The sequence below is a fragment of the Notolepis coatsorum genome (assembly GCF_963971535.1).
Source record: "Notolepis coatsorum genome assembly, chromosome: 16".
NCBI classification, from domain to species: Eukaryota; Metazoa; Chordata; class Actinopteri; order Aulopiformes; family Paralepididae; genus Notolepis; species Notolepis coatsorum.
The window spans coordinates 46,183,202-46,202,234 of record NC_140180.1 but is presented as its reverse complement, the minus strand read 5'-3'; the positions used below and the strand labels follow the sequence as shown (position 1 = coordinate 46,202,234).

At 46.1% G+C, this 19,033-nt stretch overlaps 1 protein-coding gene across 1 annotated transcript in view; it reads right to left on the bottom strand.

Moving 5' to 3' along the window:
* Positions 1-755: 755 nt before the first annotated feature.
* btk (Bruton agammaglobulinemia tyrosine kinase) overlaps positions 756-19,033 on the bottom strand; it is a 43,116-nt gene continuing 24,838 nt past the window's right edge. The window contains exons 8-18 of the mRNA XM_084331820.1: positions 13,945-14,007; positions 12,479-12,533; positions 7,826-7,905; positions 7,366-7,493; positions 7,172-7,243; positions 5,753-5,924; positions 5,425-5,644; positions 5,237-5,301; positions 2,217-2,335; positions 1,963-2,120; positions 756-1,084 (exon numbers count right to left, since the gene is read on the bottom strand). Coding sequence (XP_084187946.1) covers positions 1,013-1,084; positions 1,963-2,120; positions 2,217-2,335; positions 5,237-5,301; positions 5,425-5,644; positions 5,753-5,924; positions 7,172-7,243; positions 7,366-7,493; positions 7,826-7,905; positions 12,479-12,533; positions 13,945-14,007 — 1,204 coding nt within the window. The 3' untranslated portion in view covers positions 756-1,012. The remainder of the gene's footprint in view (positions 1,085-1,962; positions 2,121-2,216; positions 2,336-5,236; positions 5,302-5,424; positions 5,645-5,752; positions 5,925-7,171; positions 7,244-7,365; positions 7,494-7,825; positions 7,906-12,478; positions 12,534-13,944; positions 14,008-19,033) is intronic.

The window sequence follows — 19,033 nt, the reverse complement described above, 5'->3', positions numbered from 1 at the left end:
TGCCAAACTTATTTTCGTTGTACTGTACTTGTGCTGTATAATGACAATAAAATGTAATCTATTATAATCTAATCTAAGCACACATTGCAACAGAAAATACACATGGGTCCATTTAGCATGTTTATGTTGTCAAATTGAAACCAAGTCTCTGGTTCTACTGTAAAAATGTGTAAGGATTTATTAAAAAGTGATAGCAAATTGTATTTAGTTACATAATGTAGTAAAGTATGTATCCAATTAAATGTAATTGTTATTTCATAAAAAAAAATTGGTTTCTGTCTTGATTTTTCAACCAAGCACAAAAAGGCTATTCTGGATCCAGCTCCTTTGCCTGCTTCCGCTGTATCTTCTCATTCTTACAATCATTTAATCATTTAATTCCTATGAACCTACACATTAAGGCAGGCCTAACGTTGAAATACTCAATTAAAGTACAATACTTACAACCTCTGAATATATATATTATCAAAGATGTATTTGTGTGTGTGCGAGCATGCATGCTGCTCAGTGCTCACCACAAAAGACGACCCCTCCCCCACAATACAATGACAATATTTCCCCCAATAATTTAACAGAAGGAAATATAGACAATAGACAGACAATATACTTTTAATCCAAACATCTTCAATATAATATACATATTTTAAAAGCTGCTTAATGATAATAATAAAAATAGCCTATAATAATAATAATAATAATAATAATAATAATAATAATAATAATAATAATAACATTTGTATAATGTAATTGTTGGCTATTAACTAATGGATACTTATTCAAAACACAAGTTAGAAGTAACAAAACATTACATTTACACATACAATACAGTATATGTGTTCACATTACAGAGGATCTCAGAATATGACAATAGTCCCATGTTCAGCTGGTAATGAAAAGCCCTCTTCTTAGAATGAGCTTTGCTGCGAGTGTCCCTGTTTTCACCAATGTCTTCAAAACCATGGGCCTGCAGGATGATACTTTGTGTGAAGGCCAGGTGTGTGTGTTGTGTGATCTACTGGAGTTCATAGAGCAGGTCCTGAACGGTTAATGCCAGCTCCTGGAAGTTGGGTCTCTCGTCTGCCTTCTACAAAATCAATAGACGAAGAGAGGAAATGTGAGGGAGGCTCTCAGATGACAGATGGCCACTATCTGACTGTCCACATGCTTGAACACAAGATCAGAACACTGATACAGAATATAGATGATCTCCTCATGAAGTAGGCTGAACATACAACATACAATAGAGTGTCTAAATTAACAAGCCTTATGTGATTGGAGCCTGTCCATTAAGACTACAGTATCTATCTTATAGCAGCTAGGTGTCACGTTAAAAATGTGTAATTCTTCTTAATAATATTTAATATGCTAGTTTTCTTTAAAAATGTAAATGCAGATAGACACATAATGCAGATAGACACTAATATGTTACTATCTGCTTTTAAATAATAGCTTCATCAGGACAGGAAATAAACCTTGAATCTATTTTCCTGTCTTACCACTCGTACAGTTAAGGTTCTCCTTTGTAGGCCAATATAGCTACAGTATGTGATAAATTATATCTGGTGATTGTGAAAGTGTTAATATATTTTATATAAAAGGAAAATATTAAAATTATGCATTATTCTTCAATTCAAAAGAAAAGGATTTTGTCAGTACATTTGCATTGTCTACCCTAGAATTTGAATTCTTATTCTAGGGTCTAGCCAGGCTTCCACCATGCAAGGGGCCATGCTTAACTTCAGTGGAATTTTTGGTTTGTTGCTATAGTTATAATGTAAAACTCTTTAGTTGCCATCAAACAGCTACGATTGACTTCCTGTCTGGTTTATTGTCATGTTTGCTCATATCAAGACATGGGCAAAATGAACAATTATTATGCAGTTTAGCTAAATAGACTGACTGGCCAATCAGTTTGCTCCTCCTTGTCATTGACAAATGCTGGAAATCACTCATCACACTCACATCAATCCAGCAGCTCGTCATGATGCTGTAGACCTTGTCGTTGGCCAGCTGGGGGCGGTAAAGGCGCAGACCTCTGGACACCTGCTCCACTATATCATTGTTGTTTAACCGTTCATAGGGCAACCTTCCCAAGGTGTACACCTCCCACAATAGAATTCCTGATGAAGTATTTCAGTAGGGGACACAGTAAACAAATGTATGATTTGATATAATTTGTAATGAAAGGGAAAAAGCACAGTTAACCTTTTACTCACCATATGCCCAGATGTCTGACTTGCTGCTGAATCTGCAGTAGAGGAGGACTTCAGGGGGAGACCAGCGGACAGGGAACTTAGAACCTGCTGAGCTTGTGTACTCGTCATCAAGGACATACCTGGAACCACAGAGTATAACTATGATGTCAATGTTTTACCTCACCATATGTTTTTATTGTTTGTGTCATCTGACATCGGCTTTGACCAAATTCTTTAGGCACTGGAGTTGGCTGCAGCTCTCTTTTGGCTCCATTTGTGGATATGCATGACCAAGATCTTTCTCAAAAACACACAAAATTGTAATTTGTGCATGAAGCAAGAGGAGGAGAAGTCGTGAAGCAATGCTCAATGAGAAAAGTTTATTTTGAAACAGATATGAGTGTTTTGAGTTTAGATCCTGTTTGCCATGCTGTTGCCCCTATGGTGTGAATAGGAGCTTGGTAGAATATTGACAATTCAAGCACCAAAAACCAAAACCCACCCAATAGTGGCCCAATTAACAAGATCACAAGACTCAAAATCTATCAGTACGATACCAGATGATAGAAGAAAATTGAATTTAGGTTGAAAACCCCAAATCAGAATCCGATTCCCATATACTCTGTATGATAGCATGTACAACAGAGCTGTATATACAGCGTATTTATATTTACATTTATATTCTTATATTACCGCATACATATCCAGATTTGTCTGAATATACCTGCATATAACCCCTCTATATACTTACTTATACACCTGCATATAACCCATAGCTCTGTATGATAGCATGTACAAATGCTGTATATACCATATATATATATTTATTCTCACGCATATATATATTTATCCACACCTGTCTGTATTTACCTGTACATAGTCCGTCTACATAATGTGTAGATACTATATATCTGTACATAGCCTACTCTTACTAGTTACGCTGCTGGCCAGCATGACTACTACCATACTGTATTTACACCTGTATCACTGTACATACCACTCTGTACATACATCTGATTAGCACTACACTCAGTAGTACTAATTTGTATATTTTGTACACAGATTTATCACCTGGACATTGTATATTGCTGTTGCACTTGAATCTAATCTAATCAGAATCAAGTGTGTTGGCCAAGTATGTTTAGCTTGTTCCAACAAATAAGACAAGAAGCAACACATTGAGAATGTCACTGAACAAGCAGGAAGCCGTCGAGACCCACGGTGCCACTAACGCAATGTGGTGCAGCCATCCCATCACGCCAGAGTGTAGGTGCAGCCATCCCACCACGCCAGAGTGTAGGTGCAGCCATCCCACCACGCCAGAGTGTAGGTGCAGCCATCCCATCCCATCACGCCAGAGTGTAGGTGCAGCCATCCCACCACGCCAGAGTGTAGGTGCAGCCATCCCATCACGCCAGAGTGTAGGTGCAGCCATCCCATCCTCACGCCAGAGTGTAGGTGCAGCCATCCCATCACGCCAGAGTGTAGGTGCAGCCATCCCATCCTCTGTCCCACATCCACCAGTGAGTGACCACAATTTGCAACATCGCCCAAGAACTAAATAAAAAAAACTCTAATAAGTAAAAACTAGTAGTAGGCCAATACTAGGAGTATACACAAGGAAGTATTGGTGGTATCATAACTTAAAAGTTTCACGAGGCTGTGATTATTCTAATGGTCACAAGAGGTAATTCTATACAGGGAGGTCAAGTAAAAATAAAAATAAAAATGTAAGAAATTGTCTCATTACTATGGGGACTAACATCATCATACGTGAATACAGTTGGGCTCATAGGATCCACGAGAGTCTAATGCGATTCTAAGACTGTTTAGGGACCACAGTATGCAGAAATAGGCCCACCTCAGCCGCTGAACAGTGATACTCGGTGGGGGAGCAAGAGGCCCTAGCGTGCATCTGGGCATGTGAGTGCTGGCATGTACCTCTATGGGCACTTATTCACACTGTGAATGGACCACCAGGCCAAGTTGGCTACCATAATATGGTAGCCAACTTGCTATCACGCTCAATCCCCAGCCCACACACAGGCCCAACTTCAGCCCCTGGACGGGACCAGGCCAAGCATGACCTCGTCCAGCTCCTCCACACACCCCTTCAGGAGACAGTGTCACTGTGGGAGCTCCGGGACACCTCAGCTGACAACCCCATAATCTCGGACGAGGCTGGCCAGCGAAGGTACCCGACGAGCTGCTCACCTACTTCAGGATCAGGGAGGAGTGGTCAGTTTCGAATGACACACTGTGTCGGTCATGGGTTCTGCACTGTGGTCCCAGGTGCCCTTCGGGGGCGTATCCTGGCTATGGTACACAAGGGCCACTTGGCACAGTCAGGCTCAAACACCGGTGGAGCGGTTTACGTACAAATAGCACAGACAAGAGAGACAGAGACATAAACAGAGCTTGTACCGGGGCGAGCCTGGCGGCCACCATCTTGCTATCAGATGTCACTGAGCAACTATTGTGGCAGGGAGGCGAGTGAGATCCACTACATCACGCAGCGTTCTACATCCCGGCTGTGAGCGGAGGGCTGGAACAGCTGAACCAATCATTAAAAACTGGCACCAGGGCCCACCTGGCACAAAGGTGCACGCTCACCACCAGCCTCCTCCAGACGCTGCTGCATCACCAGGCCACCCGACACGCCACCACAGGAGTCTCCCGAGCCTCCCTCCCTCATGCTGGGCTGGGAGCTCCCGCTGCCTCTGGACAGGTCCAGGCCCCGCTCCACCCGACATGCCAGCGTCTGATGAAGAACCATTTTGACAGGGCCAGACGTGCTAGGCCACTTCCACACACAAAGTGTGATCTCCCTTTGTGTCTTTGGATACATGTATTTCTATGGCCCTAATGTACTTCCATACCAAAGGGGACCTTTGCATCGTGACCTGAAGTCAACACCCTATTTGCTGCGCTTAACCTCCCTACTAACATGCTTTGCTCGAAAACTGCATGGGATTAGCATAAATTGTGTCTGTCTCTTATATAGATCATTTGTAATTATTCTGTAATAAGTGCTATTTTACCTGGACAGTCCAAAGTCAGTCACTTTGACGGTGCCATTTAAATCAACTAAGCAGTTTCTGGCAGCCTGAAGGGGAAAAAGAAACAATACTTTTTTTACTGTCATTTTGAAACATGTCATCGAGGATATTCCCCAACAAAAAGCAATACAGTACGGCATGAATATAATGCAGCGTCAACATCACGTCACCAGGTCTCTGTGGATGTACTGCTGGGCCTCCAGGTAAGCCATGCCCTCGGACACATCTTTACACATCTCCAGGAGCTGGATGGAGGTGGGGTGCTCCTTCAGCCCCTCCCTGAGGTATGTCAGCAGACAGCCGTTGGAGAGGAACTCTGTCACGATGTAAATGGGCCTTTGTTTGGTGCAGACGCCGTACAACTGCACCAAGTTCTCATGACGCAGCTTCCTGGTTTGAGTGAAAGGAGAAGGGAATTGGAATGACTAAATAATGTGGTTTCGCCACCAGTGACACTGTGTCATCATCAGTCTATGTCCGTAAAAAGGTTTTGCTTACATCATGATTTTGGCCTCTTCGATGAAGTCATCTTCTGACATGGAGCCTTCTTTAATCATCTTAATGGCCACGTCATGCTGCCCCTGCCACTTGCCATACTTCACCACTCCGAACTGGCCGTTTCCAAGCTCTCTAATGAAGGTGAGGTGGCGGGGCTCGATCTCCCACAGACCTGGAAAGATACAACAGAGAGATACACACCCCCCCATTCCCTTGAAGTGAGTCTTTTTCAATAATTTAATAGGACAAAGTGTTCCTTCTTTTCGTAACTTTGTGTTGCCTTAAGTATTGACCTAAATCCAGAGTAGAAACCGGGGACAAGGAAAGCTCCTTGTTTAAAAGCCATGGCTACTGTTCAAGTCATGATTCATGAATATTAATTTGATGATAATAGTACTCAACCATCACCCCCCCTCCCCCGCCCCCTAGTTCGCAACCTCGGTGTCATCCTGGACCCCACCCTCTCATTTGACCCCTATGTCCGCTCCATCGTCAAAACCTCCTACTTTCACCAACGCAACATCGCCAAAATTAGACACTGCCTCCCCCCACCTGCCGCTGAATCCCTCATACACGCCTTCATCTCCTCCCGCCTCGATTACTGCAACTCCCTCCTCACTGGCATCACCTCCCGCTCCCTCTACAAAATTCAGCAGGCCGCCTCCTCACGAACACCCGGTCCCGTGACCACATCACTCCTGTCCTCCACTCTCTCCACTGGCTCCCGATCAAGGAACGCATACACTTCAAAATACTACTCCTCACCTTCAAAGCCCTCCATAGCCTGGCCCCCCCCCACCTGACTGACCTCCTTCTCCCTTACCGCCCCACCGGTCCTCTTCCACTGCTTCCCTCACTGTCCCGTCATCCAAACTCAAAGGTTTTGGTGATCGGGCCTCCTCACGTGCTGCACCCCGACTCTGGAACACCCTCCCTCAGACCATCAGAGACTCTCCCTCACTCTCCACCTCCAAATCCCGTCTCAAAACCCACCTGTTCTCCCTAGCATTTAACCTTCCCTACCCATAACCACCCTCCTCCATCCTGTTGTTATTGTTTGTTATTGCGGCTCTATGTTCCTGTGTATTTCATATTGTTCCCTGTTTCCCCTGTCGTTCTATGTTTCTTTTGTTTCTTTGTTTTTCTTTTCTTTCTGCCTACTGTCAGCGACTTCGGATTACTGAGAAGCGCTCTATAAATTAAATGAATTATTATTATTATTATTATTAGTAGTAGGACATCTATGGGTGTTGCTGATGTTTATGATGATGATGATGATGATAATGATGTTGATGATGATGATGATGATTATGAGACAGACAGACAGACAGACAGACAGACAGACAGACAGACAGACAGACAGACAGACAGACAGACAGACAGACAGACAGACAGACAGACAGACAGACAATCTCTTACCATAGCCAAGCCCTGCTGTTGATGGAGGCTGGGCTCGGTTTGACACGATGTATTTCAGCCTGCTGACCATCCCTGGTGAGAGAAATGCACCAACCATATGTTATGCCTTGGCAAGCAGCACATAATGACAAATAGCACATTATGCTTGTGGGAATACTGATTCCAGAGACATCTATAAAATGTATATTTTCAACCTGCTGCATTGTGCTGGTGGTAGTTGATGAGTTCTGGAATGCTGTTGTAGTTGTGTTTCTCTGCCAGGTAAAACTGTCCCTGTGCGGTAGTGCAGATGTTGTAATGTCTGCTGCTCACCGCGCTCTCCCTGTGGAGGAAGGAAACAGCGAAAGTTCAGCTTCAACTTTAGTCAACAAGGACAGGCTTTCAACACTCTGTTATCACGGATCGATCACGCAACAGAAAGTTAGTGTGTTATCCCGCAACAGGTCACTCTTCACGTCTACGCTGTTGAAAGGCCCTGTAGATACAGTATAGATTAATCACGGTTTTGCATGAAGTGCATTTACATCTCTCTTCCTCTGTAGGGCTACTGTTTCCGCTTTCATTATGCAACAGTTCTTCTTTTGGTGTGAGCACTCTCGGCCGGGGGCCTGTGTGGATACAGTGAGGCGGTGAGCTGCGTCGCATCTCACTCACCCTCCTCCCTTGGTGAACACAGAGACCGTGTACTTCCCAGCCTTGCTGGAATCCCGTACCAAGAACCCCCCGTCTTTGTTCTGAGAATGGAAAACAACACATAAGCTGTGAAAATGAAAAGGCTTTTGTGTGCGATGACCACAAGTATAGCATTAAAGACATCGTTAATACTTGTGTCAATACATAATTGATACATGGTATTGTGCAGGTAACGCATAGATGTTACCAATGGTCAAATGAGTACCTCAGATGAAGAACCATGTAACTCCGTTTTCAACCTTTATTATCTGAAGATGTCAAGTCAAGTCAAGTCAAGAGTTTTAATTGTCACGGCATACAGGTATACAGTGAAATGCGGCTGGTCTTGCCCGCGACGATGTGCAATACAGTGGTACAACATATAATTGTGAGGTTCGCCTTTCCCTTGACCTTTAATTCCCTGTCTCCTCACCTCACTAGCCCCCACCCTCGCGTTCGTTTACTCTCGTTTGCTCTTCAGCAGCCACACCCTTGGACTACCTGTCATTATGTGTTTGATTGGTCTGGTGCCGAACACACACTTCTAGTTCGAGTATCAATTACCATCACGCACCTGATGTGTATTCTAATTAGTGCCCCTGTGGGCTTTAAGTACCTCGCTCTTCCCCTCAGTCCGGGTCGGGTCGTTCCGTATCATATCTCTATCACCAACGGGAGGTTCTCTGTCTGTAGGCTCCTACGGGAGTTTCTGTTTCTGTCTTTATGCTGTTTTCATCTCCGGCATGAGATGCACTCAAGCCTTCGCCTCCTGTCGCCGTTTGCCTGGAGGGAGACACTGAACTGCGCTCTCTAATCCTCTACGGGAGGTATTCCAGTGTTCCACTCCAGACCTCCGAGCCAGACGCGCTCTTCACTCCAGACGCGCATCCAGACGCACTCCAGACGCGCATCCAGACCTCCGAGCCAGACGCGCTCTTCACCCCAGACGCGCATCCAGACGCACTCCAGACGCGCATCCAGACCTCCGAGCCTGACGCGCTCTTCACTCCAGACGCGCATCCAGACGCGCATCCAGACGCACTCCAGACGCGCATCCAGACCTCCGAGCCAGACACGCTCTTCACCCCAGACGCACTCCAGACGCGCATCCAGACTCCGCGCCAGATGCGCTCTCCGTACCGGCGCGTACTCCAAGCAGACGCGCACCACTCAGACCTCCGCGCCAGATGCGCCCTCCGTACCGGCGCGTACTCCAAGCAGACGCGCACCACTCAGACCTCCGCGCCAGATGCGCTCTCTGAGCCTGCGCCCTCCTACTCCTCCCTGTAAGCAGCTCCAGCCCTCGCCCTGTCCAAGGCCTTGACTCTGTTTCTCTCTGTCCCTGTCCAGTTCCTCCTAGTCCTCCTAGTCATCCCTGTCCTGTCCTCCTAGTCCTCCCTGTCCCCAGCCCGCCTCCGCGGGCCTCTGTCCCTGTTTCCCCATTCTAGTCCTCCTAGTCCTCCCTGTCCAGTCCTTCTAGTCCTCCTAGTCCTCCCTGTCCCCAGCCCGCCTCCGCGGGCCTCTGTCCCTGTTTCCCCTCTCTAGTCCTCCTAGTCCTCCCTGTCCAGTCCTTCTAGTCCTTCTAGTCCTCCTAGTCCTCCCTGTCCAGTCCTTCTAGTCCTCCTAGTCCTCCCTGTCCTTCTAGTCCTCCTAGTCCTCCCTGTCCCCAGCCCGCCTCCGCGGGCCTCTGTCCCTGTTTCCCCTCTCTAGTCCTCCTAGTCCTCCCTGTCCAGTCCTTCTAGTCCTCCTAGTCCTCCCTGTCCAGTCCTCCTAGTCCTCCCTGTTCCTGCCTTGTCCCTTGCCCTGGCCCAGTCCGTTAGCCTTCCCTTAGCCTTCCCCTTAGCCAGCTCGCCTCTTAAAGGCACTGTGCCTTTTTCCCTATTCTTGTTTTCCTGTGATTTGTGTTCTCCCTTAAAGGGACAGTGCCGTTTTCTGTTGTTTTCAATAAATGCCCAGTTCTTGGCTTACTCTCATACCTGTCTTGTGTTGTGCGATTGGGGTCGGTTACAAACCATAACAATAATAGAATCCAATAAAAATACAGTGGTACAACATATTAATAGAATCCAGTAAAAAACAACAGTGCAATAAACAGGTACATGGTGTGCCATCTCGGTATCTGTACATAGTATTTACAGAGCATATAGGACATGCTAGGTAGCTTTAGTAGTGCAATACACTGTTCCTGATGTTATACTAATTTAAAGTGGCCTTTCCTCTGGCCATAAGTGTGCGTATGTGCGGCATGAGTGTTAAAGTGGCTGCTAGTGTGTGAGCGTGCTCAGCGTGCGTGTCGTGTATGTGCATGTGTGTGCTTGTGTGTGGATAGTTCAGTTTCTGTGTCTCTCAATGTTCATTGTTCAAGGCTCTGATGGCCTGGGGGAAGAAGCTTAGCCTAAGCCTCTCCGTCCTAGTAGCTGGGGTTCGCAGGCGTCTGCCTGACCTCAGCAGCTGGAACAGGCTGTTATTGGGGTGGTGGGGGTCTTTCATTATCCTGCAGGCTCTGGATTTGCACCTCTTGTTGTATAGAGCCTGCAGGGGAGGTAGCGCCATACCCGTGGTACGCTCGGCTGAGCGCACCACTCTCTGTAGGGCCTTCTTGTCCTGTGCCGTGCTGTTCCCATACCAGGCAGTGATGTTTCCGGTCAAGATGCTCTCTACAGCTCCTGAGTAGAAGGACTGGAGTATCTTCCCCGATACTCTGAACTTCCTTAACTGTCTCAGGTGGTAGAGGCGCTGCTTCGCTTTCTTCACTACTGTGTCTATGTGTGTTGACCATGTCAGATCCTCTGAGATGTGGACCCCCAGGTACTTGAAGCTGCTCACCCTGTCCACGGTAGCCCCGTTAATCATCAGTGGTGTGTGTGTCTCCTGCTGTCCTCTCCTATAATCCACGATCAGCTCCTTGGTTTTACCAATGTTCAGGAGCAGGCTGTTGTCCTGGCACCAACGTTCCAGTACCTCAACCTCCTCTCGGTAGGCCTTCTCGTCGTTGTCCGAGATCAGCCCCACCACCACCGTGTCGTCGGCGAACTTCACTATGGAGTTGGAGCTGAACTTGGCCACACAATCGTGTGTGTAGAGTGAGTACAGCAGGGGGCTTAGAACACAGCCCTGGGGGGACCCGATGCTCAGGGTGATGGTGTTGGAGGTCTGACCCCCCACCCTGACCGCCTGGGGTCTTTCACTCAGAAAGTCCAGTACCCAGGCGCTCAGGGCGGAGCTCAGACCTAGCTCGATCAGCTTGTCCACCAGTCTGGTGGGGACTATGGTGTTGAACGCTGAGCTGTAGTCAATGAACAACAGTCTCACATAGCCCCCCTTCTGACGGTCAAGGTGGGAGAGAGTGCTGTGCAGTACCTGGGAGACCGCGTCGTCAGTGGACCTGTTTGTCCTGTATGCAAATTGCATAGGGTCCATATCACTGGGGAGAGAGGCACAAATGTGGTCCTTGACCAGCCTCTCGAAACATTTCATGACCACAGAGGTGAGTGCCACCGGTCTGTAGTCATTTGGGCATGTTGGGGAGGGTTTCTTCGGTACAGGGATGATGGTAGACATCTTGAAGCAGGCAGGGACTACTGACTCCGCCAGGGATTGATTATATATGGCGGTGAACACCGGGGCAAGCTGGTTTGCACAGGACTTAAGTATGCGTCCTGTTATACCATCTGGGCCCGCAGCCTTCCTGGTGTTCACCTGCATAAATGCTCTTCTCACACTGTGTTCCGACAACGAGAGAGCGCCCCCGCCCCCCCGCGGTTGCCCCCCCCCCTCCACAACAGCCGGTGCGCCAGTGACGTCACTAGCCAGAGGGCTAGCGGCGACACTGTCTACACCGAACCGAGCGTAGAAGGAGTTGAGTTTGTCCGCGAGAGAGGCGTCGTCGCTCCCCATTTCGGGGGCGCTGACTTTGTAGTCAGTTATTGTCTTCAGTCCCCTCCACAAGCCTCTTGTGTCGTTTTGTGCCATTTGTGTCTCCAGTTTCTCAGCATATGTCCTCTTAGCAAGTTTAACAGCCTTGCGCAGAGTGTAGACTGAAGCCTTGTACTCTTCCATATTTCCTGACTCTCTGCCCAGGTTATAAGCCGTGGTGCGTGAGTTCAGGGCTGTTCTTATAGTGCTGTCCAGTGTCCACCCAAGGTTTCTGGTTTGGGAAAACCCGCGCCTTCTTTGTGAGGACAATACCGTCTGCCACAGTTGCTATGTAACTCACAACGGTTGGTGAGTTAGTGTTGTGTTCATTCACAGTTAAAGATAGTAGAGGTTCAGTACTTTATTATCTAAAGATGGTGAGTTAGAGTGTTGTGTTAATTTACAGTTAAAGACAGTAGAGGTTGACTGCTTTATTATCTAAAGATGGTGAGTTAGAGTGTTGCGTTCATTTACAGTTAAAGACAGTAGATATTGACTGCTTTATTATCTAAAGATGGTGAGTTAGAGTGTTGTGTTCATTTACAGTTAAAGACAGTAGAGTACTTTGTTGTGATATATCACATTCACACTCCAAGTGATTTGGATTGACTTTACAACTGCAAATGTGTGGGCTGTCCAAGAAATGTCAAAATGGAGTTATATGGTTCTTCAGTGCAATAGTTCAAATGTAACAGTGTGTGTGTCACTCATTCAATTCACCTCAGTCTTCAGCAGGTTTTCTGCCTGGCTGCGATTCATGTTCTTACAATACCAGCTGTGGAAAAAGTGTAGATTAATCATAATTTTGTAAGAGTGTAGTGATGGACCTCAGATTCTTTTTCAGATTCCATGCTTCAGAATTCAGGGTCATTTAATACATCTCAAGAAACCCTGTATGCCGCTAACTCTGATGTATGTAGTACTAAGTATACACAGAGAGTGATACGTAAAGTCCATTGTTTGTCTTGCTGTCCTATGCACTGCATGTGAGGTCCTGTTGTCATTGCACCATGTGTGTTTGTCGTAGAGTGGAACTTCATACGTTGTTTGTACAGTATGTCTGTTGTATTGTGGAACTTGATAAGTTGTTGGTACAGTATGTATGTTGTATTGTGGAACTTCATACATTGTTGTTACAGTACGTCTTTGCACCAATGTCACTAAGACAATATTAATGTACATTTACTGTATTTGGTGAAAGTATGTATTTTAATGTGTTTCTGATTCTGATTCAGTACATCTCAATCAGTTCCAGCCCAAGCAATAATCCAAATGTATATAAATTAGTAGCCTGACCTCCTCATGATGTCACACACATGCTGAGTTACTTTGGGGTTCATAACGTTCCACAAAGATTATTCTCCATCTATGGACTCCTTACAGCATAATTTATAATGAACACTAACACTGTTTTCACAATGAACACTATCATTGTTTTCATAATGGACACTATCACTGTTTTCTTAATGAACACTATCACTATTTTCATAATGAACTATCGCTGTTTTCATAATGAACTATCACTGTTTTCATAATGAACTATCACTGTTTTCATAATGAAATATCACTGTTTTCTTTTTTTTATCCACTTTTTCTCCTTATTTTTCTATTTTCTTCCATCCCAATTTCGCTGTTTCCAATTCTCCCCTCCCCTGTCTTGAATGTTGCTTGCATATGCCCCCCACAGGTCGGTCGTAGGGAGGATAGAAGCCTTGCATCACGTGTCCCCTCCTCCGGTACACGAGGAGGCAGCCTGTCACATCTTTTCACCTGCCAGCGCGGACTCTCATTGGCGAGGTGTAACGTGTGGGAGGCTCACACTACCCCCGCTATTTCCTGTCTCTGCTGTGCAGGCGTCCCCCAACCGACCTGTAGGAGTCGCTGTCCACAACGTCCAGATTACCACCCATCGACTTCCACCCGCTGACTCTGCCAATTGAGTTAGTATGACGGCCGGCCCAAGCCGGAGGCAACGCCGACAGCCGGATTTGAACCCGGTGTCTCTTGCGTTGGTGACGAGCGCAATGTCCACTGCGCCACCCAACCGCCCGAAATATCACTGTTTTCTTAATGAACACTATCACTGTTTTCATAATGGACACTATCACTGTTTTCATAATGGACACTATCATTGTTTTCATAATGGACACAATCATGTAGACAGGCACAGCACATCTCATACTCACTCAAATCTCTCCAGTCCATTTCTAGCCTCCACAACATAGTTACTAGGAATATATCCCTCTGTCCTGCAAAGCAAAACCAGACAAATTCTGTCAAATAGTGCACACACCCACACACACACACACACTTGCTTGTGGTTGTCCATCGAAGTCCTTTGATGTCTGTATAGTCCTATCCTGGATCCACAAGTCCTATTGCAGGTAGGACATGTAAATGTAGTAAATTGTGGTAGTGGTAACAGGTGTATTCCTCCTGAGTCTCCTCTCCTGTCTCCTGGCTGTCCTTTCCTCCTCCATCATATGGGTCCCATCCGCGTGAACACTTAAGGTAACTTACTTGCGTTCAGCGTTTCTCTGATTGGCCACGACGGCCATGTGACCGCGGCGCACGGCAGAGCGGAAATAGGCTGCTGCTCCGGCGATAGAAAGACAGGCATTCTATTGCCATGCTCTGCGACAAACTCTAACCATAACCAACTCTGAAAGAATGCCTAAACTTAACCCTAACCTTAACCAACTCCGAAAGAATGCCTAAACTTAACCCTAACCTTAACCAACTCCGAAAGAATGCCTAAACTTAACCGGCGAAAGAAAGACAGGCATTCTATTGCCATGCTCTAAGACAAACTCTAACCTTAACCAACTCCGAAAGAATGCCTAAACTTAACCCTAACCTTAACCAACTCCGAAAGAATGCCTAAACTTAACCGGCGAAAGAAAGACAGACGCTAGTTACGTTTATATAGAGAGGCGATAAATTAATTAAACCTTAAAAAAAAAAAAAAAAAAAAACATTGAAGTGATTCGAACTTGTCACCAAATGACCGCAGGCTCCACAGCAAGCTGAGGAACGAGTTGAGCTAACCGTCGATGGCAAAACAGGGGGGATTACGAATGCATAATGCCGCGGCAACCTATGCGCCTGCCATGCCGCGGCAACCTATGCGCCTGCCGCTCCGCTCTGCCTCTGCCGCGGGGCGTGTCACGTGGGCGTCATGGCCAATCAGAGAAACGCGGAAGCACTCTTGGGCTGCCTTTAAAGATATAGCGTCCCATCCAGGCATTGCCGACACAGGTGTTACGGTCAGCAGCAGCATCCTCCAGGGCCTCAGGTCTGATTCTGCACTTCCTTAATGTGGTCTTCAGCTGGTCTTTATAGCGCTTCTTCTGCCCTCCAGCAGCGAGTCGACCATGATGTAGTTGGCCATATAGCACTCTGCGAGGCAGCCGGTTTGAGGGCATCCTTACTACATGGCCCAGCCATCGTAGCTGGTGCTGGGTGATGGTTGCCTCAATACTCCTACAGTTGGTCTTTGAGAGTACTTCAGTATGAGGCACGCGATCATGCCAGGTATTTCCCAGGATGCGCTGAAGGCAGCGTATGTGGAACTGCTCTAGGGCCCTGATGTGGTGGCTGTAAATTACCCAGGATTAGCAACTGTAGAGGAGGGTAGTGATGCAGACGGCTTGATAAACATAGATCTTTGTGGTGCGGAAATTAAGGTTTTTGTTCTGAAAGCCCCGACGCCGGAGTCTCCCAAAGGCAGCTGATGCCTGCTTGATCCTGTTCTGGACCTCACTGTCAATGCTGTTGTCTTCAGAGAGAATACTCCCCAGGTATTTGAATGATGGAACAACAGTTGTTCACCAGTAACAGTGAAGATAGGTGGTATAGATGTAATGTTCGTACTCCTTTGGCAAACTACCTCTGTTTTAATGATGTTAACGGTCAGTCCCATCCTGCTGTACACTCTCACCGCAGCATTAAGAACAGACTGGAGATCTTGTGGGCTATGAGCTACAAGAGCACAGTCGTCTGCATACTGTAGTTCAAGGACTCTCTCCCTTTGCAGTTTGCTGGTTGCCTGGAGCCTCCTTATATTAAAGAGGTTGCCATCTAAACGAAAGTCCACTGCCACACCGCTGCTGTCCTCAATCTCCTTGTGGAGAAGATGGGTGACACATAGCAGAAAAATGTTAAAAAGTACTGGTGCTAGTACACACTAGGGCTGACCCCTATTAATCGATTAGTCGACTAATCGGTCGAAAGGGGCCGTAGTCGACTGGCCGCGTCTATATTAATCCCAGCCGAAGAGTGCAAGAGCGCTTCCGCATTTTCCCCCATTCGCCGGTAAGCAATGAGCATTTCCTTTTCCTTCGCCCAGGTGCTCGCCCCGCATGCGCATGAGGTCCTCGCTTGGTTCAGACCCCCATTCAACACGGTTAATCACAGATGCCAAAACGCGCCATATTAAAGCCTTTGGTTCATATTAGCAATGCTGGTCGCAACGCTGGTCAATCACATTAACGCTGGTCAATCACATTAATCACAGAACACACCATATTAAAGCGCTAATACGGTATATATATATACGCGATGGACGCAGCAGGCGATCACTGCTACTGCTATTCACCAGTACGTCCATCGACATGAATGGATATTATGCCACAGCCGTGTTGCAGTCAGACATGATGGTGGATGAAACGGATGTAGGTAGATGGTGAACAAAGCAGACTTTGTGGGGCATTTGAGGTGTTTACCATTACCAAACAGGGAACAGCTGTGGTGTTGTAATGGCAACATTAAACTGAAAGGCTGAGACCATCCGGTACATGTTTCTATTGTTCATGGGCGTATTATGGGGTATGTTTTATTGCGAAAATACTGTACATCTATGTGAATGTGAGCGGCACGGTGGTGGAGTGGTTAAACACTATCGCCTCACAGCAAGAAGGTCCAGGGTTCGATTCCCGCTTGGGGACCAGGTTTCCATGATGCCAGGTACCCAGGTGGGTGATCTCCCGGGCCTTTCTGTGTGGAGTTTGCATGTTCTCCCCGTGCTCGCAAGGGTTTCCCCCCCGATAAGATAAACCCAATGGAAAAACATGCACAACAACAAGATCGCTAACGCTGTGGTGTCCTTGACGAAGACGGACAGGAGCACTTGGATTGGTCCCCTGGCGCGGCTCACGTTGTCGCCTGTCTGCTCCCGGCTGCCCTTGGGGGGGAAGGACGACGGGATGGGTTAATCGCAGAGACGAATCGCATACATGCATCGCATGCATGTCGATTAATGACCTCTCTCTCTCTCTCTGAATGTCAAATATGTGAATTTCAAAGGTTGTTCAAATGGAATGTTTGAGGTTGAGGGGTTATAAAATAGGCTAATCTGAGATTTATACAATTGATTTTGCTATAACAGTCTCCCCTGTTCAGACCTCTGGTGAGTGTACTGAATTAATAAAAAGTCACCTTCAAAGTAATGTGTGTCTTCAATTATTTTAATTATGCAGCAAAGGCCCAATCAGTGATCCAAATGTAAACCACAGGGTATAGTCTTCACCACCAGAAACAATAAGAAATTAAGGAGACTGGTTGATTGACTTCTTGATACAAGGACTACATTGACTAGACAACATGTAACTATGAGTTTTAATTGTAATTGCTGTATTGTGTGACCAGGGTTTGTTTACTTTGGTAATTGTATGTTTTGAGCTGTACTGTACTGTACCCATTCTGCAATCTGTTAATAAATTTTTCAATCAATCAGCTGCGTTGTGTTAACGTTACAAAGTACAGGGAAATAACGCTATGGTGTTGCGAGTGAATCTGGTCCGCGTCGCGATAATATACATGTATTCCATTTCGGCGTCTGAGCGGGGAAAAAGAAAATGCGCATTTGGAGGGCGTTACCGGGGCCAATCAGGGCAAAATGCGGAAGCGCTCTTGCACTCTTCGGCTGGGATTAATATAGACGGCGACTGGCCAACCTCTTAGTCGAATATAATACAAAAATATTATTATAATTTTTTTTGTATTATTTTTTTCAAAAGAAAAGAGGCATAGAAGCGTGGCTAACGCTAATGGCACGCATACCAGAGGCTAACTGCCTACGAAAACAGGCACAGAGGCACTGAAAGAGGATTTCACCCATCTAATGAACACACTATACTAGACAAATATCAAGATGTATCCATCAGACCAATTGCATGCTTTTGCAGAGGACAAGAATCCTTCAGTCGACTCCTTCAGACATTAACACTATGGTCGCCGAAAACGCCTTTGGACGTCTTTCCTAGCCATGCTCATTCTGCCGAAGACGCCGTAACTCGTCTTTGATATCAATATTTCCAAAATCTGTGATCGAAATCATATTTCTCCTCCGGGGACCTGAGATGTACAGCTGAGCTCCACTCAACTCTCTAGCGGTTCAAGAGCACCATCTGGTGGCCGATCGGCAGATCGCCAACAGGAAGTGACTCGTCAAACAGGAAGTGCTCATCCATATTTCGTCCAGGCACTCGCGATCATTAGCAGGACTCTATCTCAACACACTGGATAATCAATCGCTTGCCCTAACTCAATAAACAACGTTATTTGGACGTATATAGTATTATACAACCTGGAAATGGTTCATCAGGATCAACATCCCATAATCCAAAACTGTCTACTCCAAGCTGATAGTCCAACGGCGCGAGGAAGATACGGTGAGTTTCAATGTTATTTTCTAACGTCTTCTATACTAACTGATCTGATGATCATATGACCCACACTAGATGAATGGTATAACGTTGCCCACGGAATTATAAACGCCCCCTCGCCCATCCGGTCAATATCAGATGATACGTAGTAACTTCTAGAAGTACCTCCAGTTGAAATTTTTCATCTGGCACCGATCGCTACCAAACTGTATTTGATCATCAATATAATGCATTTGGGGCTATAAATCAAGTTCTGGAGAAAGCTGCAGAAAACGATAAAAACATACTTATACTTTAGACCATATTTTAGTATGAATATGTGAATGAAAAAGTATATCGTTGCTACACCCTGAACAATGGATATAGGACATTGAATGGGCCATAATAATGTCAATTTAGCAATAGAATTAAAAAAGTTATAGCCCTGCAAAGAAGGGGAACTTCTCCATAGACAAATAGAGCTGGCTAGGGATGGTAAATTATGAATTTAACCATGGCGATCAAAGTGTTAAGCACCCCCACAGCCCAAATGGAATGACAAAAAAAAAATTTACTTTTACTCTTTTTTTTTTTTTTTTTTAGGTCGACCAATAGTCGACTAACGGCAAAT